Source organism: Pleurodeles waltl, chromosome 1_2 (assembly GCF_031143425.1).
Source record: "Pleurodeles waltl isolate 20211129_DDA chromosome 1_2, aPleWal1.hap1.20221129, whole genome shotgun sequence".
Classification (NCBI taxonomy): domain Eukaryota; kingdom Metazoa; phylum Chordata; class Amphibia; order Caudata; family Salamandridae; genus Pleurodeles; species Pleurodeles waltl.
This window is the reverse complement of record NC_090437.1, coordinates 1,295,663,129-1,295,688,769: the sequence shown is the minus strand read 5'-3', so window position 1 is coordinate 1,295,688,769 and position 25,641 is coordinate 1,295,663,129. Positions and strand designations below refer to the sequence as shown.

Genomic DNA, 25,641 nt, shown 5'->3' with positions numbered 1-25,641 from the left:
TCCCCCGCATCCAACGCACCACCTCCGGCAGGAGATCCCCTCCCCACTAACCTACGCAAGACCCAAGACCTACTAACATTCAGAAAGCACCTAAAAACATGGGTTTTCGAGCAGTAACCGGACACTATCTCCCCCCCCCCCAGCTCCTTGAGACCCTACCGGGTGAGTAGTGCGCTTAAGAAATTATTTGAATGATTGATTGATTGATCCGTGACAGTATGGAGCGGGGATCTCAATGTTTATCTAGACCCGTTGCTGGACCGGTCTGCCTCAGCGGAGTGGGAGCTAAAGAATGCAGCCCAGGTGCTGCGTGACAGTATGACTGACTATGGGTTCCTAGATATCCGGAGACTGCGCCACCCCACAGACAAACACTTGCCAAGGACCCTGTCCGATCACTCCCCAGTACTGCTGGAACTAGCGATTCCCACATATACACTGCCGCAGTTTCAGTGGCGACTTCAAGCCATGGAGCTTCTGGACCCTGTGTTTACAGATGGGCTGCACAAAACGATAACGCAATACTTTGAGGCAAACAAGGGATCTGTAGAAGGGACGAGAACCTAGTGGGAAGCATTTAAAATGACCATATGTGGGATCTCTACTGGGCTCCAAGCTGGGATCTTAAAATCCATTTGATCCCTCTTACGTTCTATAGAAGTTACACTACAATGCCTGGAGCGACAATATGAATCACAGCCCAACACTGCCACGCTTGCCGGCATTAGGGAACATATCACTGAATACAATGATACAGCTACACAAGAGATACAACACCTTTCACAACAGTGGGTTGCTAGAACTTATGGGGAGAGGAGCCGTCTTGGCCACAGTCTGGCAACAAAAATGAAGGAGCCATGGCCACAGTGCCATGTAGTGAGCATAACACCACAAGAAGGGGGGAAAGTCCATGATACCCCAACTATTCTTAGGTGCTTTATGGACTTTCACACAAGTCTATAGGAGGCCCGAGGGTCCGCGACTGAAGCTGAGATCGCAACACACCTTGAGCATATAGCACTAGCATGGCTTTCACCAGGGCATTCCTAAAGCAACCTCTCACTATAGAGGTCAAGGAGGCGATACAGAAACTGCCTAATAGGTAGGCGACAGGCACAGATGGCCTCCCAGGCGAAATTTATAAAGAATACAAAGATATATTGGGTCTACCCCTGCATGCTATGCACACCGCGGCTTATGAGAACCAAACCCTACCTGCCTCCCTACACAAGCCTCAAATAATTGCACTGCTGAATGCTGATAAACCGGCAGACAGCTGCGAATCTTACCGACTGCTAGCCCTTATCAATACAGACTCTAAGATATTGGCAAAAATCCAGGCAGCATGGTTGCAGCCCAATCTTGACGTGTTGATTCTACCGGATCAAGTGGGCTTTATACCGGCCCGGTCCACAACTCACAATTTGCGGATGCTCTTCCCGGTCCTTCACCAATTAATCCATCGACGCAAGCGGCAGCAGTCCTAGCGGTTGCTGCGTATGCATTCAATTCCATACAATGGAGATATATGTTCACAGTACTGCACCGCATGGGCATGCCACAAGTATTTTTACAATGGATTAGACTACTGTACAGCAGCCCTGTAGCGCGGGTGCACATAAATTGTGTTACGTTGGACCAACTTATAATACATAGGGGATCCGTCAAGGATGACCCCTATCACCATTACTATTTGCACTGGAATCCTTGGGATGTTTAATAAGACAAAAACACTGTGCTTTTGTCAACGACCCCTGACCATATCTCTCTATGGCAATAATATAGTGATGTATGTTCGTGACCATGTAGAGCAGTTATCCCCCTTAATTAGGGAATATTTTAAATTCAAGTGATACTCTGGCCTCAGCATTAATTGGGTTAAATTCACTGCTGAACTGGGCAGGCAAGCAGCCACGCATTGGCTGGGGCACGCTCACGTGACCATATACACAGGGCGGATTTGGTGCTCCCGACATCTATTTGTATTATCTCGGTGCTCAGGCACAATTTGCACACTGTTGGTACTCCCCGTCCAAATACCTGCCTCACACAGCGATAGAAGCAGACGATGCGCACCCTCTGCCTCTCACGGCCCTAGGACCTTATAAGCGTAGAGGTGTACCGCGCCAGGAAATCATTATGATACAAAGCACGGTGTGGGCGTGGCACACACTTAACACAGGACTAATAAGGCTCCTATCTACCACCTGCGCTGCCACTATCACATCACCCCGCCCTTACCATCACAATCAGTTAGTGACTGAGAACAGTACATTAATATGGTCAAGACTTTTGGCAGGTGACCCACCCATTGTTTACAATTATATAGGATCATGGTCCATGCGATCTGAACAGTGCTTTATAATCGCCGAAGAGATCATCATTTTTATCAGGAGGATCAATAATCATCCCCCCCATAGAGTGACATTGGTGTTTATATCCTGTTAGAGGTGATTAGGATCCTTCTAGTTTGCGAACATCCGATTATGAACAGTACATTGACTGCAAAACCTGGGTACCCAGTGTTTCAATATTGTATTTATTGTTGATGCTTTGTGTCTTGATTCCCTGCAACCCAATGTAGCTTCCAATATGAGCTGGACTCCAGGCTCGATGGATCTGGTTACTGAGCTAAAGAAGTTTCCCTGCTGCACTCAGGGTTGGCAGAGCTCTCCTTAGGATATCAGAAGAGCTGAGAAGATACTGTCCAGAACTAGACCTTTCAGTGGGGAGTCATCAAAGATGGGAGTTTCCTTGGTCATCCTGTTTCCCCCAGTATAAGGGGAAAGGACCCTTTAGCCCTCTCCCATAATAGTTGAAGGGCAAGCTTTCAGAACTTCCAGAGCCTCCTGTATTTCAGAACTGCCCTCTAGCTCACCTTTTAGTCTTTTTATGCCTTGCAAGGAAGCAAGAGATCTTGTCAGAGAAGGACACCCATCCTGTAAAATGGGTAGAATTTGTGTCTTCTCAGACCCTGCTTTCCTCGTGCCCTTAGATCAAGACTGACCTGCTCTCTCCGCAAGACCTTTGAGTCCTTCACCGGAGCCCTTGGTGCTCCAGCTAAAAGAACATATGATCTAACACAACATAGACAGACTGAGGGGAAATGGTATGACATACAGGATGGACAGCTATGTCCTTTAATTAGTCCTCCTGAGCTTACATTGGTACAGTTAAAATTGGTAGGGCCTGTTGCCTGAATTTGTGCACACACCAAGACAGGCGTTTAACTATAACAGTGATGACGGCAGAAGAGATGATGATCGTTTTCAAAGTTTTGGCATTGAAAGGATTTAGAGCATTAATGTAAGTAGTGACAGCCATAGGTGGGTCCATAGTCTTGCCTGGATCCATCCCTGTTACCGCACAAGAGGTCGCTAGCTTTGAGGCTGGCCTCACGTGGGTGCACCAGGCCAGCAAAATGATGAGAGCCTCCCAATGAAGGAAATGCAAAAGTTCAGCAGATTGAAATGGCAAGCACACCAGTCAACTATACACACAATTTGGCTGTGATCGCCAATGTGGCTAATTATAGCAAAAAGTCACCAGCTATGGTCTTTGCTATCCTATCATGTCAATGCCTAATTGTTTGGTAGCCTGTAATACTGCAGTCATTTGTTTACAGTTATCACCATTTTATATAGTATTTTTACCAATGCTGCCACCTGTTTTTCTGGCTGGCTGCAGTTGAAGGTGCCAGAAATACCCAAGAAATTAAAAGCAAGAGTGCCAAAGGGACAACATGCCAGAAAATCAAGATGCCAAGATGACAAACTGACAAATTGTCAGTGTAATAAAGTGCCAGCAAAGGCTAAAAATACAACATGTTGGCACATTGGAAAAAACAGAACCTCTCAGTGTCATAGAAAGTGTGGCAGAGTTTGATAATATCTAGATGGCAAAAATCAGATTAATCTTTAAAACTTTGAGACTATCACAGGCTGTAAGAAGCCATGTCACAATTCCAGTTTATTAAGCCAATTTAGCTATGGGTGCATATCCATACATCCCAAGTTGAAAGGATGCAACTAGAAAGAAACTTTGGTTTCAACTCACCCTGAAACTTTGGTTTCAACTCATCCTGAAACCCCAGAAATTTGAATGCTCACTTATAGTCACTTGCAACCGCTTGCAGTGATGGTGAAGGCGAGCACTGGCTGGGGAACTCAGCTGCAAGCTGTACCTGACTCTACCTTCCTCCTCCACGTACCCATGATGCGCAAACCCATGACTGTGACCTCTAAATGCTTGACTCCTTTCACACACCCTTAGAGGGCTGCTGCAGCCAACACAGATACCACTGGTACCAGACTAGAACTAATAAAGCGCCATACGCCTATGCCAAACACCAAGCAAGCTCCAGCTTCCAAGGGATGATTGCCGGCGAAGCAAGGCAAGACAGGAGGTTGGTGGGGTGGCAAGGCAGCGGATGTGGATGTGGAGGGGGGATTCTGAGGATGCAGCCTCAGGAGAGAGAGGAGCATGAGTGGGCTTGGCCACTTCTGTGAACTGCTGGAATGCAAACAGGGGTGCAGAATGGAGAGGGGGAAGGTGAGGATAACAGCACAGCAACAGACAGAAAGCCGGTACTCTGTCATCCTGAATCAATCAGTAACATCCAATTCAAACTTGAGATGAACCTCACAAAACCAAATACATTCATATTAGTTGTGGTCCATTACAACCACTGACTGAAGACTGGCTGAACATCATACAACCGCAAATCTTCATCCTTTTTTCACATTGACGTGAACAAAGAGATGCCTATATGCCTCCCAGAGCCCACTTTTATCTTTTTCAGAGGTGTCTTTCCTGCTGGACCTAGTCTTTTCACCGGAGATAGAAAATATGAAGCTATTCCAGGACCCTGAATTCGCACAGATAATTGTTCACCTCAAATTCAACTCCCTTTGTATCATACACAAAACTTCTCATACTCAAAATCCTGACCACCTTGTAGACATCTCTTCATTACTGGCTAAACCAGCACCACCAGCAACACCAACTGATTGATCCTAATAACCTATGAAAGCAAAAATGAAAACCAAAAACCAATTTTTTTATCATTCAGACTATACCTCTAGTATAACTTCTTCTCGCCTGAAACTAGCACCCTGAACTTCAGGAAGCAATTCAAGACTCTCCTCTTTCCAGCCTCAAACCCAACCACTTGATTAAACCTCATTTCATTTATACATATCTGGATCAATGCAAATTGTGACAAAGTATTGAATTAACCATGACCCTGTGATGCTTCATTGATGTAGTCGCCTCTGTTGCTTTTGTGAATGTTCATCAGCCCTCATGTAACCTGGAGAGTACCATAGAGAGTGCTTCACTGTCCCACCAGGGTTTAGGCTGCTGTGTGTAAACACTCCAAACTAATTATAAAATATGTTGCCTTTAATTTTTATCTTCATGCTTGAGTCCTTCACACAACACCTTTTGCAACATCATCAGCTCGGCTGTGGACATACACTAACAATAGGAAGGACTTTGGGGTCCAGAGGTCCCACCTTTCCTAAGCTCATTTATAAAGCCATCAGAACCAGCACCTCTGCTTACTTTGGAGACAAGCTCACCATCTCTGGTGGGTCTCAACACATCCGCAGCCAGGACACCATAAGACTGCAGACTAAGAAGTGTGTAAAAGAAAAAACAATGCACCAGGGGGCATTTTTAAGTGCCCCTAGTGCCATTCCAACGCCCACACTAATGTGTTGTTGGAAGGCCAAAAACGCCACACCATATTTACAATGTGGCGCAATGCATGCAATGTGCCACTTTGTAACCCTTTGCATTAGATTATGCCTACGCCAGGCATAATGTATAAAAAGGAGGCATTCCCCCATTAAGAGGGGGGGGGGCAAAAAAATGGTGCAAGGAAATCGAGGAGATTTCCTTGCACCATTTCTTTCTTCACTTTTAACGCCTGCTCAGAGCAGGCATCAGAAGAGGGCCTCCATTGGTTACAATGGGCCTCTGGGTGCTTTGCAGGATTAGAGTTAGAATTTATTATGGTAATCCTGCAAAGCGCTGGACTAGTCCCCCAGCTACCACTATATTTTAAATACGGCACACACATGGTGGCATTATGGGGGCACTAAGGGGAGCAAGAAAAGTGGTGCTGCAATGTGTGCAGTACCATTTTTCTTAAATATACCCCCAAGCCTTTTTCATCTATGCATCCAGGAGCTAAAACTACATCTGCGTATCCATCAGGACCGCCCTCCCACTGCTCCAATTTAGGAATGGGTTGAAGGCTCACATCTTTAACGAGCACTACACCACAATGCATTGACCATCCACAACTCAGCTTCTTCTCCTACTTCTTACATACTTGACTGCCTTTGATCATGTCCGGCGCTCAGCTGTCTCTTGGCTAGGTTGGCGCCATAGAAATACCATATACATACATACATGCAGCTCTGTAGCTAAGTGCAGAGAGGTGATAACAATATCTGCTTCTACTAAAAACAATAAATACAAAGAAACAAATGGAAGACCTACAAAGCACATTTATCCCAATCAGCGTTGAGGTCCTGCTGGCCTCTGTGTCCTCCACCTGACAGTGGTAGGAACCAGTGTCAATGCTGGTCACTCGATGCAGGACCAGAGAAGCTTCAGTGCTTGCCTGGAGCCATCGGTTGTTCTTGAACCAGGTGTAGTTGGCTGTTCCTTGAACTTCAGAGGTTGTCACACATGTCAGGTTCAACAGGTCCCCTTCCGGCAATTCTGGTGATGGCTCAGCTGTCACTCGCGCAGCTGGTTTGAAAAAAAAAATACTAATCAGGAGAACTTTCAAATTTGCGCCTCTGCCATCTAATACTTAACAAAAGCAAATATACAAAATCATATGTAATCTGTGTGGAATCATGCATGTAAGGGCAAAAGCTTCCAAGCACACAATATAGCCATCACCGGAAGTGAACACACAGAGACAGTGCAGACAGGGGCAGTTTATTAGCTTGTGAGCACATCATGCCCACTGTGTCAGACCCTCAGTGGGTAGGGCAGTGGTAACCATCAGATGTTCCAATATGCCACAATGATACCTAAAACTGGTGAAGCCTGTTTAATGCCTTTTTTTGCCATGGAGACTCCAGAGCTCCATCTTGGCGGGACCCATACCTGTTGATTATTTGCAATGGGAGTTTAGGGCACAGTTAAGAAAACCCAGCAACTGTTTTACGAGTTTTAGGCAATAGCCATGTGGGGGGCTTATTCACTACAACAATGTCCATCTTTGCAAAAATATAAAAACTATGGGGCATATTTACAAGAAACTGGCGCATCATCTATGATCCCCCACTTTTCTTGTGCCCCCCCCTGTGCCTCCCTAATGTCACCATGGTAGCGTCGTATTTACAATACGGCACACCATGACACACGTCAGCACAATAGTGTCAACATTTTGACGCTATTGTGGTGCATTAGTCGACTAGCTCCAAACATTATAGCGCTAGTCCAGTAATGCGTGGGAGGCCCACAGGAAACAATGGGAGCAGTGAAATCTCGTAAATTTCACCTCGTCATTTTTCTGGCCTTCCTAACAAGCGAACGCCCCACTTGCATACATTATGCCTGGCGCAGGCATAATGTAGCACAAGGGGTTACAAAGTGGTGCATTCCGCCACTTTGTAAATATGGCGCAGGGCTTAGGCCTCCTTGACGCCGCCTTAGCGTAAAAAAAAAAAACAGTGTGTGGGGGGGGGGGGGGGGGGGCAAGAAGACGCTTGTAAATATGCCCCGGGTGTATCATAAAAGCACAGAAGGACATGCTCTCCAAATGCAGATTTTTCGTAGTTACATGTTTACACTGAGAGAAGAAAATGGGGTGTTTGTAATGGGCATGTTACCAAGACTAAGGAAAAGGAAACAGAAAAGTGAGAATGTGAAGGGATTATCAAAGGAAGGGCCAGAGGAAGGGCAAAGTATAACAAAGAACAACCCTCAAACAAGAAAGAGCCAGCAGTGATGCTCAGTAATCCAGTAAAAACTGAGATTCGCACTCACTCATTTCCCATTCATAAGTAATTGCAAGAACCACAAATCCCAGGCATGGCAGGGGCAAGGCAGCAGCCGAAGCAGCCATATGTTCCCATTAAAGCATGACGTCAGATGGCACAGCCTGGAAACAGTGAGCTGTGTTTGTCTCTTTCAGTCCCGAGCTGTGCTGTCTGAAAATAGTGCACTAATCTGGAAAAATATTGAGTTAAATTGATGAACTTTAAAGAGTGGAAGCTCATAAAGTACGGCCCGGGATATTCAACAAAACCTTGCAGCCGACATCTCGCAGGGAATGCGGTTAAAGTGCCTGCGCCTAGTGCCTTGATGCTTTTACACTGCACAAGCGCTACTCTACATCACATTTACTGCTGGTGCAGAGCAGTATCCTGCTATGGATCATTTTTTCACATGGTGATCTAGGTTCAATATATGATATTAATAACATTTTTACTTATAGTGCTAATCCACAGTGTTTTTGCTATTTCTAAGATCTATAAAAATATGTTAATATTGCACGAGTTACTGACTTTGAAAGGATGAAATGGTAAATTTGCCTGGCCAGGATCCACACTTGTAACCTGCTGGTCACAGCAGACGTCAGTGCTAAGTGTGTGACCTGCTGGCCACATCGCCCTCACAGTGACCCACACAACATCACAAGTGTCACAACTGGCAGGTCCTCACTTGAGAAGTAATCTGTGATGCAGGGGTACCTACCTCCCAAGTGCATGTACATTTCCTTCTGTAAAAATGATGACTTATTCTCAATAACTGCAGCACAAGTGGAGTCTGGAGACTGTGGGACGTGTTACTGTTTAGTAAACTTCAGCACTTATGCAAATCTATAGGCTTCTGGCATTTGACATTTTCCACAAACTGGGTTTGCTGGATCAGGCATTTTAAATGAACACTATACCATGAATGCATGCCAGGCTGAGGCTGTCACACATGGCACTGGGCCACCTGGCAATTATGCTAAATGTGTCCTGTTCTGTGTTGTTATCTCTATTTGCAGTCATCAAAGACATGCAAATAAATATTGTTTGCATCTACGTACCAGTGAAATGTGTGCACTGCATGTCCTCACGCCTCGTGTCACCCTGTAGTGACACCAGGCCACTCATACTCACATCTCTAAGAGCCTTTTCTCCCAGATGATGGAAGCTCAGATGATGGGGAATCTGCTGGAGAGGATGAAACATCTAACATGCTCCCCTCTGCAGTTAAACCAGCTCCATCTAGTACCATCCAAGGGAAATTACTGTCCAGACCTATTCAGAACCTACACAATGTCCGACGTAAGAAAAGGCAGAGCCCCAAACTTTATTTCTGAAGAGGTGCTGATAGGGGTCCCTCTGCCATTCCATGTAGCTCTATAGAGGATCAGGGCAGCGGAGTGGAAAGTAGGAGGAAACAGAGATTCTGGAACAACATTGCTCAGAGGTCCTTGACTTTCAGAGTGCTGAACCACTAAACAGGAGAGTATGTGTGTACTCAGGTGACCTGACATGGTGGGCTTACGTGAATACCATCTCCGTCCCTATGGTGCAGCATCTATTCAGGCCAAAGAGGATCTCTTCATGGCTAACACTCAGTGGTCTGAATGCCCAGCTACTTATGCAAGATCAGGAGGGGATCTCCCATGTGCGACAAGCACGGACGCATCTACTCGCCAGGACGTACCACTACACGCATCTACTACAGTTGAAGATACACTTAACGGGGTCATTAGACTTCCAAGAAGATTTACACATCCATTGTCCGGTGAGATACACCTCCATGACTCACCACCACACTTCTCAAGAAAAGGTTCGTCTCTTATGACTAGAAGTATGTGTTTTCCTAGAGGTTGCCTCATGGGTAGCGCAGACCTTGGCTTAGATGTGCATGCGCGTTTGGGGTGAGTGGTGGGTTGCAGGAACTCTGGCCTTCATGTTCTGACACTAGCACCTAGGGAAATGTGCAGTAGGAAATTATTTAATACAATGGAAGTTGTCAACTGCACATCTCTCTCCTATCTAGCAAGGACAATGCCAAAAAGTCTCTGTAACACACCCTTAATTCATACTGCACACAGTACTGTTAATGCGAGTTGTGTGTCAAGCCACACGCCAATATGACTCAGTGACAAGAGTCCACATCCGTGTATAGGTTATACATGCTGATGCTCAGTTACACCACTGTTTCCCACTCAGAGACACATGTGCTAGAGCACAGTCATGTGCCAAAGCATGGTCAATGGCATAAAAGACTTAAATACCCAGGTGTCTATTCACAAATTTCATTTTGTAGTACATAAAGTACTACTACAGAAGTACTAATCATATATTACAAAATTATATTCACAAACCTACAGGCGGAGACCTATGCCTCTCCTTTTCTATGCAAAAATCTCCACCTCGGTGGCAGATATCTCTGCAAACGTAGGTTTGTGTACATGTGGGGAACACATGTTCCTAAATGGGAGTGGTTGAGGGAAATTTAAGCGGGAGTTTAGAGAAGAAGATGCGAATGGAAACACCCCCCCCCCAACAAAAGAGTAAGACCATTGCTATTCACAAACTACAACTGTAAAGTTAATACTGCCCTAAAGGTGTCAAACAGGGGTAAAGCAAGGACCAGCCTTGGAGTAAGTCAAGCACCACACAATTAATTATTCAACAGTCAAAGTATGTTATTTTTTTAAACATGAATAATAAACATATTTTTTTTAAAAAATGATCATTTTAAACTTTTCTTCAAAAGCTGCAAGTAATTTAATTGATTAACCCCATACTATTTTAACAAAACATACTATATATTAGATAGAAATAAAAACGTTAGCTAAGCGTGAGATTTTAATTAATGTATTTAAATTACGAAATTAATTCATGCACCTTTAATTTGAGGACTTAGTCTGGTGTAACTTTCTTGTATTAATAAGGAAAAATATTATCATTTGACATTTATACTTAATAAAATATTTAATAAATGTATTAAGGAATAATAAACTTTAATATGTTTCCATATACTGTCTCTCAAGGAGATCTCTGCGACAGTGGCAGAGATCTTTACCTACAAAAGCAAAGTTATGAGTAATACCATTACACTAGTAAATCCTGTATGTCTACACCTAGGTGTAAATCTGCACTCAGAAACAGTGGAGAGCTAGGAAGTGTAGCGCTAACACCTCGGTGTAGTAGTAAATATGCTCATAAGCAAATATACATAGTCACCTTTGTGAACAGACCTCCTTGTGTCTATATGCGTGTAGGTGCTGTGACCGCACATCACTTACCAATTCATTTATGTTGGTGTTGCATAAAGTGCAAACAAGTGGGTGGATGGCCACATTGATGCCCCTTACACAGACTGTTTCTGTTCAGTCATATGAATATGGCTGGCAATACTATCACAATGGAGTTACCAGTGAGGTCAATAATCTGTTCAAGTCAAAGTCAAGTACCATTGACACATGAACATGGGTGTGTAAAGCTGCTCTCCAGTTGCCATGTGCTATGTTGCCCATGACAGAAACCAATACATATCAAATGTCAAACATCTTACATGCTTCAAATGCCAGATGATACAGTAAGCATTTGACACATAGGCCTGCCACACATTTTTCTCTGTAATCCATTTGCATGTTCACTGGATGACCTACATGTAGGATCTGTTTTGGACTATTTTGCCAGTGTCTCCATCTCCACAACACCTCCCCACCCACCACCAACCAAAGCTCTACCTTGCTGCATTCTAGAATGTCTGCCAGAACCTCTAGACATGGTCAGCAGTGCCACTTGTGACCCTGGAGCAGAAGTCATCAAGGTGATTGTTGTCACTGCAGTACAACTAACCAAGGACATACATCCCATGCAGTCCCAGCTTTCTGGCGAGCCTCAACAGGGAGACATGCCTCCTCCCCCTATGAGATGAAGCAATGCCTCAGGCTGATTCCCCCATTGCTCATTAGGGTTAGGTTAAGAATAAAGTATATTTAATTTACAGCAATCAAATATAGTTTATTAATAGTAAAAGGGTTAAGAGCAGGGCTAGGTTAAGATTACTTTTTGAATTGTATGGAATTGAATTAAAGACTGCAGTTAACAAAAGGGTTTAGCCAAGGTCAATATTGTATTCAATATAATTTAACTGAATTGAAATCAATGTAAGTTTATGATTAACCATAGGATTAGTTAAAGGTTACCTATTTCATTTAATTTATGTTAAATACATATAAAGTAAGCTGGGGTGTTAGGGTTAGCTTTAGTGTTAGGGTCGATGTAGACGCAGGTCAATGTAGGGGGGTGGGAGTAGATAATTATATTAACAATACCTTGGATATGAAGGGATAGTCAAGGTAGTGGCTCTAATATATTTACATTTTCAGGTAGTAGCATATTGGTGGTATATCTGAATATAGTTAGCAAAGGCACTGACATAAATACTGTGTCTTAAATATTGCTTCCAAAAATATCATCCCATTGGGTATAGATTTTCTATTCTGAACTCCAAATAGGCCATTGTTTGTAAAACAATATTTGGGACACAGTTATTTTGTTTGGCGATATTTTGGTTACAATATTCAGATACAAAAACAACATCCTGCCTTAGATGCATCTGCATGTTGAATATCAGGAACCAGGGTTACATTCATACTGAGAGCTCTGCCAAGAACTAACTGAAGAGCAGACCATTTGTGTCCAAGAGGGGAAGAAGCTCGCCACATGCTGCCTGGCAGCATACTCCAAGGTATAGCACTCATCAGATGACTGAGTGTATGTGTGCCCAGGCTGTTGTGGCATCTCCACACTTGTAGTCACCTGAAGGTGAGTTCAGCTAGCCGCCTAGAGCACCGGGCATACAAGTGGCGGTGGGACTGCGTAATTCAATAAGAAAAGAACAGTGTCAAACTTGGGCTTCTTCTGCCTCCCTTACTAAATGAAAACCATGCCTCTCTCTAAAGGTGCAAGGACAAGCCATATAGCCATTACTTTCCAAGATGACTGTCAGTACATAGGACAGTATTCAAATTTCCCAACCAAAGACAGAGAAGATCTCTTTACGATCCAATTATGAAAGAAAGATGTGCTGCAAAACATTTGTTCTATTATTTTTTGTTGCATTCTTCAACACATTGCCCAATTGGGATCTTTGTCTAGGACTGAACGTCGACCCTTGCATGGGTCTTTCCTCCTTCCTGATGTCAGGGGAATTTGGCACCTTGCTGATTTTCTTCAATATTAATCTTCATATTCAATCAAGACCTACATGACAGCCAAAGAGTTCTTTTCCCTACATAGGTTTTTATTACCAACTGGCAGGAGCACCCTGTCCACTGTTAATTGAGAAGGGGATTTTACAGATTTTCTAAATGTCCAGGCCTTACCAATGAGAAGGATTGACCACATCTCCCTGAATCTAATTTTCCTCAAATGGCTCCTCATCAAAGCCAGCAGCCTATTTAAGTTAGCATGAATAGTTCATACAATATTACGTTAGGGAACACCAAATTACCCAGAACACAAACTGACCATGTCTACAGGAACTTGCTCACTCCAGAGCTCAGCGACTCTTCACCTGGAAACATTTTTCTACAAGAAAGAAGAACACTGAAACACGCTTTCTCAGTGAGACGACACAAGATATTAAACACCATTCTCCCCACAAGCAGAACCACTTTATGATGTAGAGATTGCACAAGGAGTTGAAAGATCTGTTAATGTAACCTCTATAAGGCCTTGAATGGACTTGGATGCTCTGTTTGGTTTATCTGCTGGTGTCCTAAATTAGCTATCTGCTCAATGACCAATGATAGCTGCAGACTCTGATTTGGTACTTGGAGATGTAACTCTCTTCGGTGTATTATGCTATTCTACAGTACAATCCAATGTGCTTTTACTCATTGATACTAAGTGCCTCATTACGAGTTTGGTGGTCCGACCGCTGCCCGCCAGCCCCAGGGGGAAGAGACCACGTGGAGCTGGGGGTCTCCACCCCAGCCCTATTACGATATTTCCACTGGACTGACTGATGGAAACCTCCATATTAGGAGGTTTCTGCCGGTCAGCCCAGTGGAAACAGTAGGGCGGCATTGGCCTCAGCTCCACATGGAGCTGCAGCCAATGACGTTACACAAAGGGGGCCCCCAGCACCCTCAGAATGTACACAGTCTGCAATAGTAGACAATACGCATTCCGAGGGTGCTGGGCAGGGGGGCCCATGCACTGCCCGTGACATGGTTGTGGACAGTGCAGGGGACCCGCCTGGCACCCAGCACTGCTTTTCCACCAGTCTTTTCATGGCGAGGACCCCGTCATGAAAAGGGTGGGGGGCAGGGGACTTGTGATCAGTATGGTGGTGCTGAACTCACTGCCGCCGTGGCTGACCACGACTCCGTCTGCCGCCACCCCATTGGGAACCATGTTCCTGCGGGTGGAGCCGGTCCCCTGGTGGTCTGACTGTCAGGGTCGTAGTCTGGTGGTCGGACCACCAGGAGTGCGGCAGTCCAACCGCCACCGTGAGACCGCTAGACTCGTAATGAGACCCTAAGTCTATTTAAAGTTGTTTTTTTCATTTTTATGCTCACTTTGCCAAGGAAAATCTGGATGTGAAGCACTTTGTCGCCCTAATAGGTCACATGCATGCTGCATAATACCACCAATAAATAAATATAAATGTACACTAATAAAGAAATGAATAAGTATGCAAAAATGTTTGGCCTGTTATGATGCAGTGCCCTAAATCACTGCAGCTTTAAATCAATCAATGTATCCTGATTTCCAATGCTTATGGTCTATCATGAAGATTACCTTGTTTTGAGAATACCTAAATTCACACTATAAAACGGCATGCAACATTGCAGTTTAAACAATATAGACTAATAACAAATGTACATACTCTCCACGGTGAAGTATGTAGATGTTGTTGCACTTCCATATGTATTGTTCACTGCACACTCATATTCTCCTTGGTCATCCAGCACAACGTCCTTGATTTCGAGTTGAAGGGAGTTGTGGGTGACATAGACACTGATTCGCTGGTTGGGTGAGCTGCGGAGACCACTGGAGGCTACGACCTCACCTGCTCTGTAGATGGCAATATTTGATGGAGGATCACTTTCTACGGAGCACCGGATAATGCCCAGGTTTCCTCTCTGTGTCTCCAGGAAGGAGACCATCAAAGGCTGTCTTGGGGAAACTATAACAAAAAGAAGACCTATCTCAGAAAGGCTTTAAACTGGAAGTTAGGCTATCAATAAATGCAAAGCATGTATCACATAAGATTTTTCTGGTCAGTAGTGTTTAAATTTGACAGTATTAAGATGCAAAATTAGTACTTGATCTCAACATCAAATTGCGCAATATGATGTATTCTTCACTGTTGCAGGCGGAATTCTATTAGATAAAATTTCACTGAATCATGTGCTGCTAACTGACACTTTGCAAAAAATGTACCACATCAAGAAACGGTAGATGTACATAACATCTGATCCAATAAGATTTCTGAAATCACAAAAGGGCACATGTATTCCTTTCTTTTTAGGAGGCAACTAGAGTGCCTCTTAGATTTACCAAATGAATACCATTTTAAAAAGAAAACAAATTGGACAAAGAGAAACTCAAAAATAAATCTAAATAAGAGAGGCTTAACAAATTAGAGGAGGAGAAACCTTGAAAATTACAAAAACAGGTTGGCGGGTTCACCTAAAATGCAGAAGTTGTGTACGTTGACAATCAGTTTGCAATTAAATGTGAGGTAACACACAATGCAAGTTCAGAAATTTAGGTTGGTCTGGAGTGGGAATAACTGGAAATCTCGTAAAGTTGATACTAACTTCATATAAATCAAAGCATAATTAAATCTGCAAATGACAGTGCAAATTTGAAATAACACTTCAAAAATGCTTCCAATCAATGTAAAATATATATTCAACATAGACTTTTTAAAGATACATGAGCGTCAACTCAAGCAAAATTGATATTACTGTCCTGAGAAGCTTTATCGTAGAATGGGGCTCATATTAAAACTGACTTAAAATAAAAGATTGGTAACTAGGTACATGATTAGGGTCATTGCTGAAATGTGAAATGGTCATTAACACTTAGGGCTTTATTCTGAGTTGTAAAGTTAATCCAGATCCAGTACAAGTTCTTGAGAACCCAATATTAAGTATGCCCAGCTGTTTGGAATTCCCTTTGTTTTATGTCTGCTTTAAGCATTGCTAGATCCTTACATTTTGCACATTAACATGCATTTTAAATGCAGAGATGTCATGTTATTCCATGTTGCATAGTGCACTTTTAGTTCAACTGTCTGATTAAGTGTAATCTGGTTGGCATAACCAAGCGACAACTGCATATGTAGTGAAGTCAGCCTTTTACAGTAGCCTGTGATATCTTTAATTTCAAGGCTTTCTCTCATTCTTCCCATGGGAAGAGCCAGGCATCTTCTCATTGGTGCCTATCTTAAGTTTTATTTGATCACATGTCTGCTTTTTGCACTAAAAGAGAATTGTATAGAAGTAATGTGAAAATGTATAGAATTTAGCAATATGCGCTCAAACTGATCAGACGGTGGTGGCCCACTCAAACTGTGAATTGCACTTATAATATTTTGGATGTTTGGCTCTTACCTTTGCATTAAACATGTGTTAGACTTCTGTAAGCTTTACCGAATGTATGAGTTCTTTCACAAACTTTTTGCATCTGAATCCGGATTCCAAGTTGTGTGGTTGTTTTGTACTGACTGCATACTGATCGGAATAATTTGTTAGGTGAAATAAGGGTAAATATGAAGAATGAATGTCCAGTAAAACCATCTCCACAGAGCATCCCTCATTCCAACATGAAAAACGCCATTGAATTGTAAAATTGGCCAAGGGGAAACAACATAAACTGTTGCTATGTATTTACTCAGGGGTGATTGTAACTCACATTAAACCTGACAAACTCAGAACGAGGACACAAGTAGAATATTTTAGATATTAAATACTCAACCTACCTCAAATAGTTTTGTAGAAGATGGTCAGGAATTTTTGGGGGATATCAGAGTGCAATAAAATAATTGTAAGGCAATCAGTTAGAGGTCTGAGTTGAAGGGCTGCCACTTATCTGGGATTAAACATAAGACATTTACATAGAAATGTATGCACTATAATATAATTATTCTATAAAATCAACTTTAGCAATCTGAAGTTGGGTGGATGTTTTGATCACATTGTCTTCTATACTGATCAAGTGAAATGTATTACTATAATAAAGGCTACAGAGATCAGGTTATTATTTAATATGCACTACTAAAAATGATTTTAATTAGTGTGTTTCCTTTTTTTGTAAAATTGATAAGAATTTAGTTTTATTAAACTTTGAAGTCAAATACATGTCTTTCTGTTACTCTGATAATGTATTTTGGGGATGCTTTTTAACACAATAAAATCTTCTAAAGTTCCATCTGGGAAGAATATAAAGCCAGTCCCTATTTATGACTGCAGTAAGAGGAATCTACAGAATGTTTGAGCTGCAAAACTAAACCTGTATAATATATTGAGAACTTGTTTTACCAATGCATACTCTGCCTGTAGGTTTTCCAGCTAATGCGATTTGTAAATTTGTAAATGTGATTTCTAGTGTAGTAGGAAGTATTAATAAAATTGCAAGATGTATTTACTTAGTGCTTTCATTGCATAGAATGGGATAGCCAGTCAGATTCCTTGCAATGTATTCTGAGCAGGCCCTTAATTTCGCCTCACAACAGAGAAACAGGGTGAGGTGTGGGACAGATCCAGTGTGTGCCAGTTGAATTACTGACCATAAAGGCAGTGGATAAAGCTAGATTATGTTCCTGACAATTATTATTTGCCTGAACCAGTGGCTCAGGCTGGTAGATCAGAGAAGGGTCAATACCTAGTGTCATTGATTGCCTCTGAGGACAGTAAAGTTACAATAACACGTTTCCAAGCAGTAATGAAAGAAGACTGGGCTAGTTTCTAGAGCTAAATAAGCTACTGTTAAGGCCATGTTACTTGAATATTTCTTCCACCATGTCTACCCTCTTGCTACAATCCTAGGGTCTTACTTTGACAGTCATTTTAAGCAGGGCCTCACAAATGCCATCATCTAAATTTTCCCATCCTACAACATGGCGCCCATGCACAGGCCCAGATACCTGCCCCATTCTCCCTGGTACATTTATCATCATCATTTCCTTCAAACATTCAAATAATCACTAGTTGGCAAAAATATAAAAGCAGTTAATAAATACAAGAAATATGTAAATACACAAAAAGTAACACAAATAATTCACGAAGTGCAGTTGTGCTGAGGGTTGATCAAAAATTGTATTCTACATCTGCCGAGCCTGTGGTGAATGGGACATATTTAAAAATAGTTTTCACCTTGCTTTTGTTTTCATGGTCATATGCTTCTCTTGTCTACTGACCTCTTTAGCACTCAAACAGATTGTGCATAATTTCTACTTCCAATAGTTCTCCACACCACAGCACAACGAAATTTGGTCAAGACACCTGGATTGCTCCACATTTGGCAACAACTGATTTTAATTAGTGGTTCTCTCAAAGGTAGCTATCCTGGATAAGCCATGATGTCCTTGAGGCAGTCTCTATAGAGCGAACCAAAGGCATATCACTTAAGGGCATATGTAAGTTCAATTTTGTGAGGGACAGATTTGACCCTGAGCTCTAGCTTTAGGGCAAGTCAATGTATTCTGGGCTCTATTGCAAGCATGCCTCTGACGTAGATGTTCTCATCTACTTCAGGGAAGTCAATTGGGGAGTAGCCCTGCATTCTCGATCCGTAGGATGTTGAACTGACGGCTTTTGCTAAGTAGATTTACAGTGACAGCTCTATTGTTGATCCCATTTTTGCTTTCAGACTGTTCATTGCAGCAATAGTTATTTTGCTGGAAATACATGTTTTGGAGAACTGCTCCAACCACTGAAAATTAGCTCTAACCCTTTGATAAATAAATGTTAGTGATTTGAGTTGGTTGGCAACCTTTGAAATTCAGCTTCCCAAAACAAAGATTCCAAACTCTGGGCTAACATCAAAAAAGAGATTCCAAAACCATTATATTATACAGTCTTCAGTTGCTCTAACAGCCAGAAAATACTTCTATAACATCACCCCTTAACTCTTCTATCTATTGTCAAAGATCTCTCCTCATTTTCCCTATGAGCAGTCAACTTGCTAACTTCTCACAACCTAACTCCATCATACACTGCCAGAGGAGACACTGTATGATTTGATCTCTGTGGCAGGCAAAAACTAAAGACTTGGCTTGTAATGCCTTAGTAAAGGTGTAGTGTTGTGAGCTAATGCCTTTAATTTCATGTTGCATAGCTATGTAACAGATATTTTGACACAAATCGATGATCTGAGATTTCAGATACGTACACAATACTTGCAAGGTGACTGGAGGTGAGACCCTGCTTCCCTCGTTGCTCTGTGCTTCACATGAATATGAGCCGACATCTTCACTTGTTACATCCTGGAGCACTAAAGATGATGCGCTGCCCTCCAGAAGCCATTTTGAGTTCCGATACCAAACGTAATGGGTCACTAGATGTGCGGTTGTAGTGACATCACAGGTTAGGGTAACGGTCTCACCCTCCTGTACGCTTGCACCTCGGTTTATTAAAACTCTTGCCCCTGAGGAGGAAGTCAAGAGATTGTCACTGATTGAATATACAAAAACACAAGTTTCTTGGTACCTAGACAAAAGATAAACATTTTAGGAATGATAAGTAAATGTTTGCTTAGGCTAGACATTCTCTACTCTTGGCACTTACCTTAAATTACAGGCAGTAGGCCTGGTCTCCCGTGGCACGCTCCACACACTGCCATCCCTTCAATATCTGGCTGAACAGACTAAGGGCTAGATTTATCAACACTCTGTGTCTTCCTTGCAGCTCGTAAAGGGGTGCAAGGGAGATGCAAAACCTAAATGAGATTCATCAAGCCACGCAGGGCCACTTTGCGTGTCCATGCATGGCTTGACAAATCTAGAGTAAAGCAAGGCAGTGCAAATCGCTGCCTTGTGTTACTTTGCAGCAGGGAGGTGTTGCACGGGTGGAGTGTGGGTTATTCTCACACATCCACACATGGATTCTGACACATTCCCAGATTTACCAACACGGGTAGACCTGGTAATGCATCAGAATTGTACATCTCCCCACCAGAGGCGCAACAAGGAGAAATATCTTTATTTCTCCTCATTGATTCATCTTTCTAAGTGCCCTGCATCCTGAAGCACACATAGAAAGGTGGAAATTCTTCTAAGGATTGTCTTTGCGTAGGAAGATGCCTCTTCCTGCAAAAAAACAATCATGCCTACAACGCACGCACCCTTGCACCATTGTACAAAGTTACCTGCGTTAGAACTAGGCAGCCAAAAGCGCACTAGCACTAGGAAAGAACAGGGATGCGTCCTATGGTGGTAAATACAGCACAATCCTGCACTTTCATGCAGCGCAGCAAGGTGGCTTGGTGCATTGTATGATTTTTTTTATAAATGTGGGGCCTCAGTACTTATGAAGTTACTTCCAGAGTAGAGTAAATCTTAGGGCCTGATTAAAATCTTGGTGGGAGTCACCATGCAACACCCATGGATTTTGATGCTTTCCCAGATTTGCAAACCCATGTAAACTTGGGGATGCTTCAAAACCTTACACCTCCCCATATGAGGCTTAAGGAGGAGCAATAACTTTATTTCTTCTTGTTTTTCCTCTTTGCATGTGCACTGCTTTCTGTAGGTCACATAGAAAGGGGAAAACGCCTCTCAGGATTGTTTTTGTGGAGAAAGGTGCCCCTTCCTGCACAAAAACAATCCTGCTGACAACACAGGCACCCTTACACCATGATGCAAGTGTGCCTACATTATTGCTAGGCTGCCGAAAGGCACCAGCGCAGGGGGAAAGGACAGGAATGCACCATACTGGATAAATACGGTGCATTCCTGCCCTTTCACTTTGGCATAGGGCAGTGCAGAATTGCTGCACTGCCCTACTGCCCTACGCCAAATCCCCATAAATGAGGGCGCAAGTTGGGTTGGTACTGGGGCACTCGTAATGGGACCCTTAGTAGGCCTTGGTAGTCTTCAATGAAAAATGTTTATATTTTGTCTTTGATGTCTGGATCACATTCATCAATTTGGATGGCTATATCTCTCTAACAATATTGATACCTCAAGTTCCTTCTCTTTAAAACAACTGTTACTATACTTAAATAAGCTTTCTTATTTTTATTGGGTTTTCTACACTTTTGGAGTTTAGACACAAATTGTTTCTTTCTCCTTTCCATTTTATAGTCATAGGCATCCTCCATATTTTTTTTCCAACACCTGCTGGCTCTAATGTGAGTAAGGTGTGCTAAGAGGCACTGGAGAACTTTTGAAAAGCTGTGATATATTGAGAGTGAAAAATAAAACAAATAAAGGGTGAAAAGCTTGAATTACTCTCTGCCATTGGCAGTTACTCTTAGCAGCATTCTAGTTTATCATTTTTTGCTCATTGTGCCACTACAAAAAGGGACCAAATATATGCAAATCAGACTTGGTCATGCTCCAAAGGGAAGAAACCAATTGGAACTGTCAGGTTATGTCCTGTCTGATCAAGAACACAAGCAATCCAGACCAGTTTCAGCCTTATTGTGCCTAATCAGTGAGAAGCCACTTGAATGTCTTTATTCTCTCATGGTCTCAATCAGTGCTTAATTTGTGCTTTTTCTTTCCGGTGCAGAGCACCAGCACTTATATTTGAGAGCTGGCACTTATTTTTCTGCCTCAAGCATTTACTGTGAGAAAAAGACACATATGAGAAAGAGGGAGGAAGAGAAAAACGAAAAAGCTTCACAAAGGGAGAAAGAAGAAAGCTGTAAGGTGAGCTGAAGGGGCATGGAGTGGCTGTAAATGGATTAAAGAGGCCGAGATGGCTTCAGGATTACGCCGCCTCGGTATTCTCTGCTCCCACATTTAATTGCAGCAGCTGCATGTTTTAGAAGAGGGCTTTGGGCACCGGCACATTTTTATTTACAAATTAAGCACTGGTCAATGGTCATGAAGAGGGTGGCAGGAAAAGGCAGTGAAGTGGACTTTAAGAGCCTTGTAGCTTGTTTTCTTACCACCTTTGCTACCCCTCAATGGCCATGAAGGGACCAAAGTGGGCTTTAAGAGTCTTGTACCTTGTTTACTTACTGTAGTTTACCGTCCACCCCATGCCTGCACCCTTGAGGAGATGAGGGTGGGACCTCCCTTAAATTGTCCAAGGTTGGTGATGATATTTCCATTTGGGTGAGGAAAGGACTAACAAACCTTGTGAATACCCACAACCTCACAAATACATTGAATTTTCATTCAGACATATTTTAGACGCTTATGATTGTGAGTACTCCAGGGGACAGTTGGACAGTGAGGAACCTCAATGTATAACAGGACTTAAACATTTTCTCTTGGGTTGTCTGGTGCTTAAAAATGCTTTTAGAGCTGCTTCCCCTAAAGCCGTGCTTATTGCCGCTCACCCCTATCGTCTCCATTTGGGTCTTGTTTCACTTCACCCTCTTTCTTCCCATTGTCCATTACTTTTGAAAGTTGTTGCCGCTGAGGCTCAACCGAGTGGGGTGATTTGTGTGGAGTATTGATACAAGTTGTTCCTTTTCCCTACTTCTTAAATGCATATTAATGGTTATTTGCTGTGCTGAACCCCAGGGGTCCGCCGGTGTTTGGCAGTTTCCCATCACGTGTTGTTTGTCGGCCGCCACACTCCTGCACTATTGTGTTGCAAGCCTGCATCGTTGTCACTGAGCTCTCCTCCTAGGGGTAGGTTGCGCGTGAGGCAGGGCAGTTGGTGTGGATCCTGCTGGCATGCATGTCTGTGCATTGGTCTTTTAGAGTTGGGCCAACCCAATAAAGCCAGCAGATACTGAGTAGAGTGAACTAGCTGTGTAGTCATTTTCTGCTCTCACGAAGAACATACATTACAGCAGTGCTTTGTTAAGCCAACGTTTAGCGTCTCCTAGGTAAAATGTTTTCAACAGAGGATCCACAAATTCTGATGAGCAGGAAAGAACCTCTTTGTAAATTTATTAGATATCTACAGTCACTTGCAAAGGTTTACTAAGGACTTGTCCTGTTTGACTTTCAAATTTCCTAATAGTACTATCATCATAATATGGGATTTTAACCTCTGTCTTAATCCAAAAAGAAACCACCGAAAACAACTATATTTATCAACAGAGTTTAATCACCTACATTCCTGGCCGTGTCAGTTCAAAATCTGCATAGGAAATGGTTTGTTTGAATGGTCGCTTCACCTCTGCTATACTGGAAGCCCAAGCACTGAGGTTTTTTTTCAACACAAACTCTATTGCAGTTTATTGATAATTGACAGGTACATTTCACAGTCAATGTGAATCTAGACTTTTGACATTATACCACAAGGTATTGCAATTCTGTCATCTTAAGATGTTCAGTGTAATTCACAGTATGTGCACTGGTTACCTGCAGTTTCAAACAATCTCTCCCCTCCCCCTTTCTAACTAGACGTCGTCACCTCATAGGTGATTTATAAGTGGAGGGCAATGTATATAGAGAATAATGGGCCAATGTGTGGACCGTGGCTGAGGAGTGCATAGTGTCTCTGTTGCTACTATATGGTCTGACATAGGGTCTAGATTGCATCCCCATTTACTTTTGGGCAAAGATGCCCTATAGATTATATAGGGATACAGGCTTGATATGTAGATCACCTGTCTAATTTCCACATTTTTCACGCAGGTATGAGAAAAAACAAAACCCTTGATAATCGATCTCTGAAGGTGTTAGACCACTCAAATGGATTAAAATCAATTGCAAAATGTATCATGCCTTCAGAATAATTTGCTGTCTGATAATTCAGCTGATCCGTTAAGTGCCTGCCCCTGTTACATGCTCTTTTATGTATGTAGGTATTGTTCAAAGAATCAGCAATCTCTTAAGTTGTGATTTTATTTGTCACTCTTATGATAGGAAAGACCCCTTGAACTTCTCATTCAGTTCATTCTTTGCAAAGTTCACAACGCATCTCTAATACCTGCATTTCAGCCTATTCGAGTCATTCCTCACTTTATCCCTCATGTAAAGTATTCTCCTGCTTATATGTTATAAATTACTTATTTATAAATATGTGATCTATGGGCCAGGTTCAAAACATATGTATTATATGTGCAAATATGTTCTGGTACAAATGTGAAATTTGCACGTGTTCAATCTATGAAAGAAAAATATTACAAAATACACAAAGATTACTTACACTGTATACTGGTACCTCGCAGTGTGCGTTTGTGAGTGTCTGTGTGTAAATTTCACATATTCAGGGGGGAAAGACGTGGGCAGAAAAGAATCTTAGAACTGCAAAATCAACTCATTTATATCTTACAGGGTCCACGCCTACATTCACGCCAAACCACTGTTCCACAACACCCCTTCACCACTATCCTTCACTTTGGTCATATTGTTGGTAAATGACGTACTAAGGTCATTCGCTTGTGTTTCTTTTCGTCACAGATTTTATACATTGTATCACAACCACTGACGTCAGGCACTGAATTGCACAGTAGTAGATCAGTCAGTAAAGAATGCAACACTCACCCTCAACAGCGAAGTAGGCAGAGGCCGTGGTGGTACCATACGCATTGGTGGCTGAGCAAGTATAGGTTCCTTCATCTTCAGTCATGACATTCCGGATCTCTAACCTCAAGAAGTTCTGAGAGTATGAAACAGCCAACCGCTGTGAAGAATCCTCCTGGAGTGACGTGTTCGCCCACGGCGCGTCGTCCTTGAGCAGGCGCAGTACTGATGGAGGGTTGCTACTGACAGCACATTGAAGAATGGCCAGCTTTCCATGGGAGGTCTCCAGGAAGGATCTTATCCATGCATTCCTTGGGGGATCTAAATACATGATACAGGTTAATGAAGGGTGTGATGTGGGTAATATTGGGGCAATGGAATCTACTTTGATTTAGTTCAACTTCTTCTTACTGCTTCGAGACAGAACCCACTTAGTTTTATATCAACTGAAGAAGATCCATACTGAAAAGTAATTGTAATGCTTTTTATAAAAGGTGCAATAGATGTATCGCTAAGATAAAAAACGACCCATGTGCGCTCCTATCCACAGCCACATGCTAAAATAAAGGAAAATACAGAAAGTAAAAACACAAAAAGCTGCTGTATTAGTTGTTTTTAGAACCCAACATGTCATGCTACAGCTGCAAAACCACAAAGTAGCACTTTACCAACTGATCTGCTGTGAACATTTGGGTAATATCATTAGGAAAGCAGAAAAAATACAAAAAAGTTGAAGAGAAGGACACAATCTTATTCCATTATTTTAATAACTGGAAAAAACAAAGGAAGGGTGCAGGTAGGTGCAGAAAGCTATTGGGGGGAGAGGTATCTTTTTATAACAAACAAATATTGGCAAATCCAATAGGCCTTCGGTTTAAAAGGCTGAGCTACAGTCTTTGAGAAGGCCTGCTGGCACAACTCAGGGGTTGGAAGTATAAAGTAATCGCTGGATGCACATATAGGGAAATATTGAGAACTTAAGGCAGCAGTAACTCTGTAAACATTGCAATGTGGGAGAGAATATAGGATAAG

The 25,641-nt window shown here is 42.5% G+C and overlaps 1 protein-coding gene across 2 annotated transcripts in view; it reads right to left on the bottom strand.

Annotated features, from left to right (window-relative positions):
• The window catches only part of SIGLEC1 (sialic acid binding Ig like lectin 1), a 278,498-nt gene that overhangs the window by 50,196 nt on the left and 202,661 nt on the right, over window positions 1-25,641 (bottom strand). For both annotated transcript variants that reach the window (XM_069205241.1, XM_069205252.1), the window contains 4 exons: window positions 24,631-24,930; window positions 19,404-19,658; window positions 14,890-15,189; window positions 6,511-6,765 (listed from right to left, as the gene is read on the bottom strand). In XM_069205241.1, coding sequence (XP_069061342.1) covers window positions 6,511-6,765; window positions 14,890-15,189; window positions 19,404-19,658; window positions 24,631-24,930 — 1,110 coding nt within the window. The remainder of the gene's footprint in view (window positions 1-6,510; window positions 6,766-14,889; window positions 15,190-19,403; window positions 19,659-24,630; window positions 24,931-25,641) is intronic.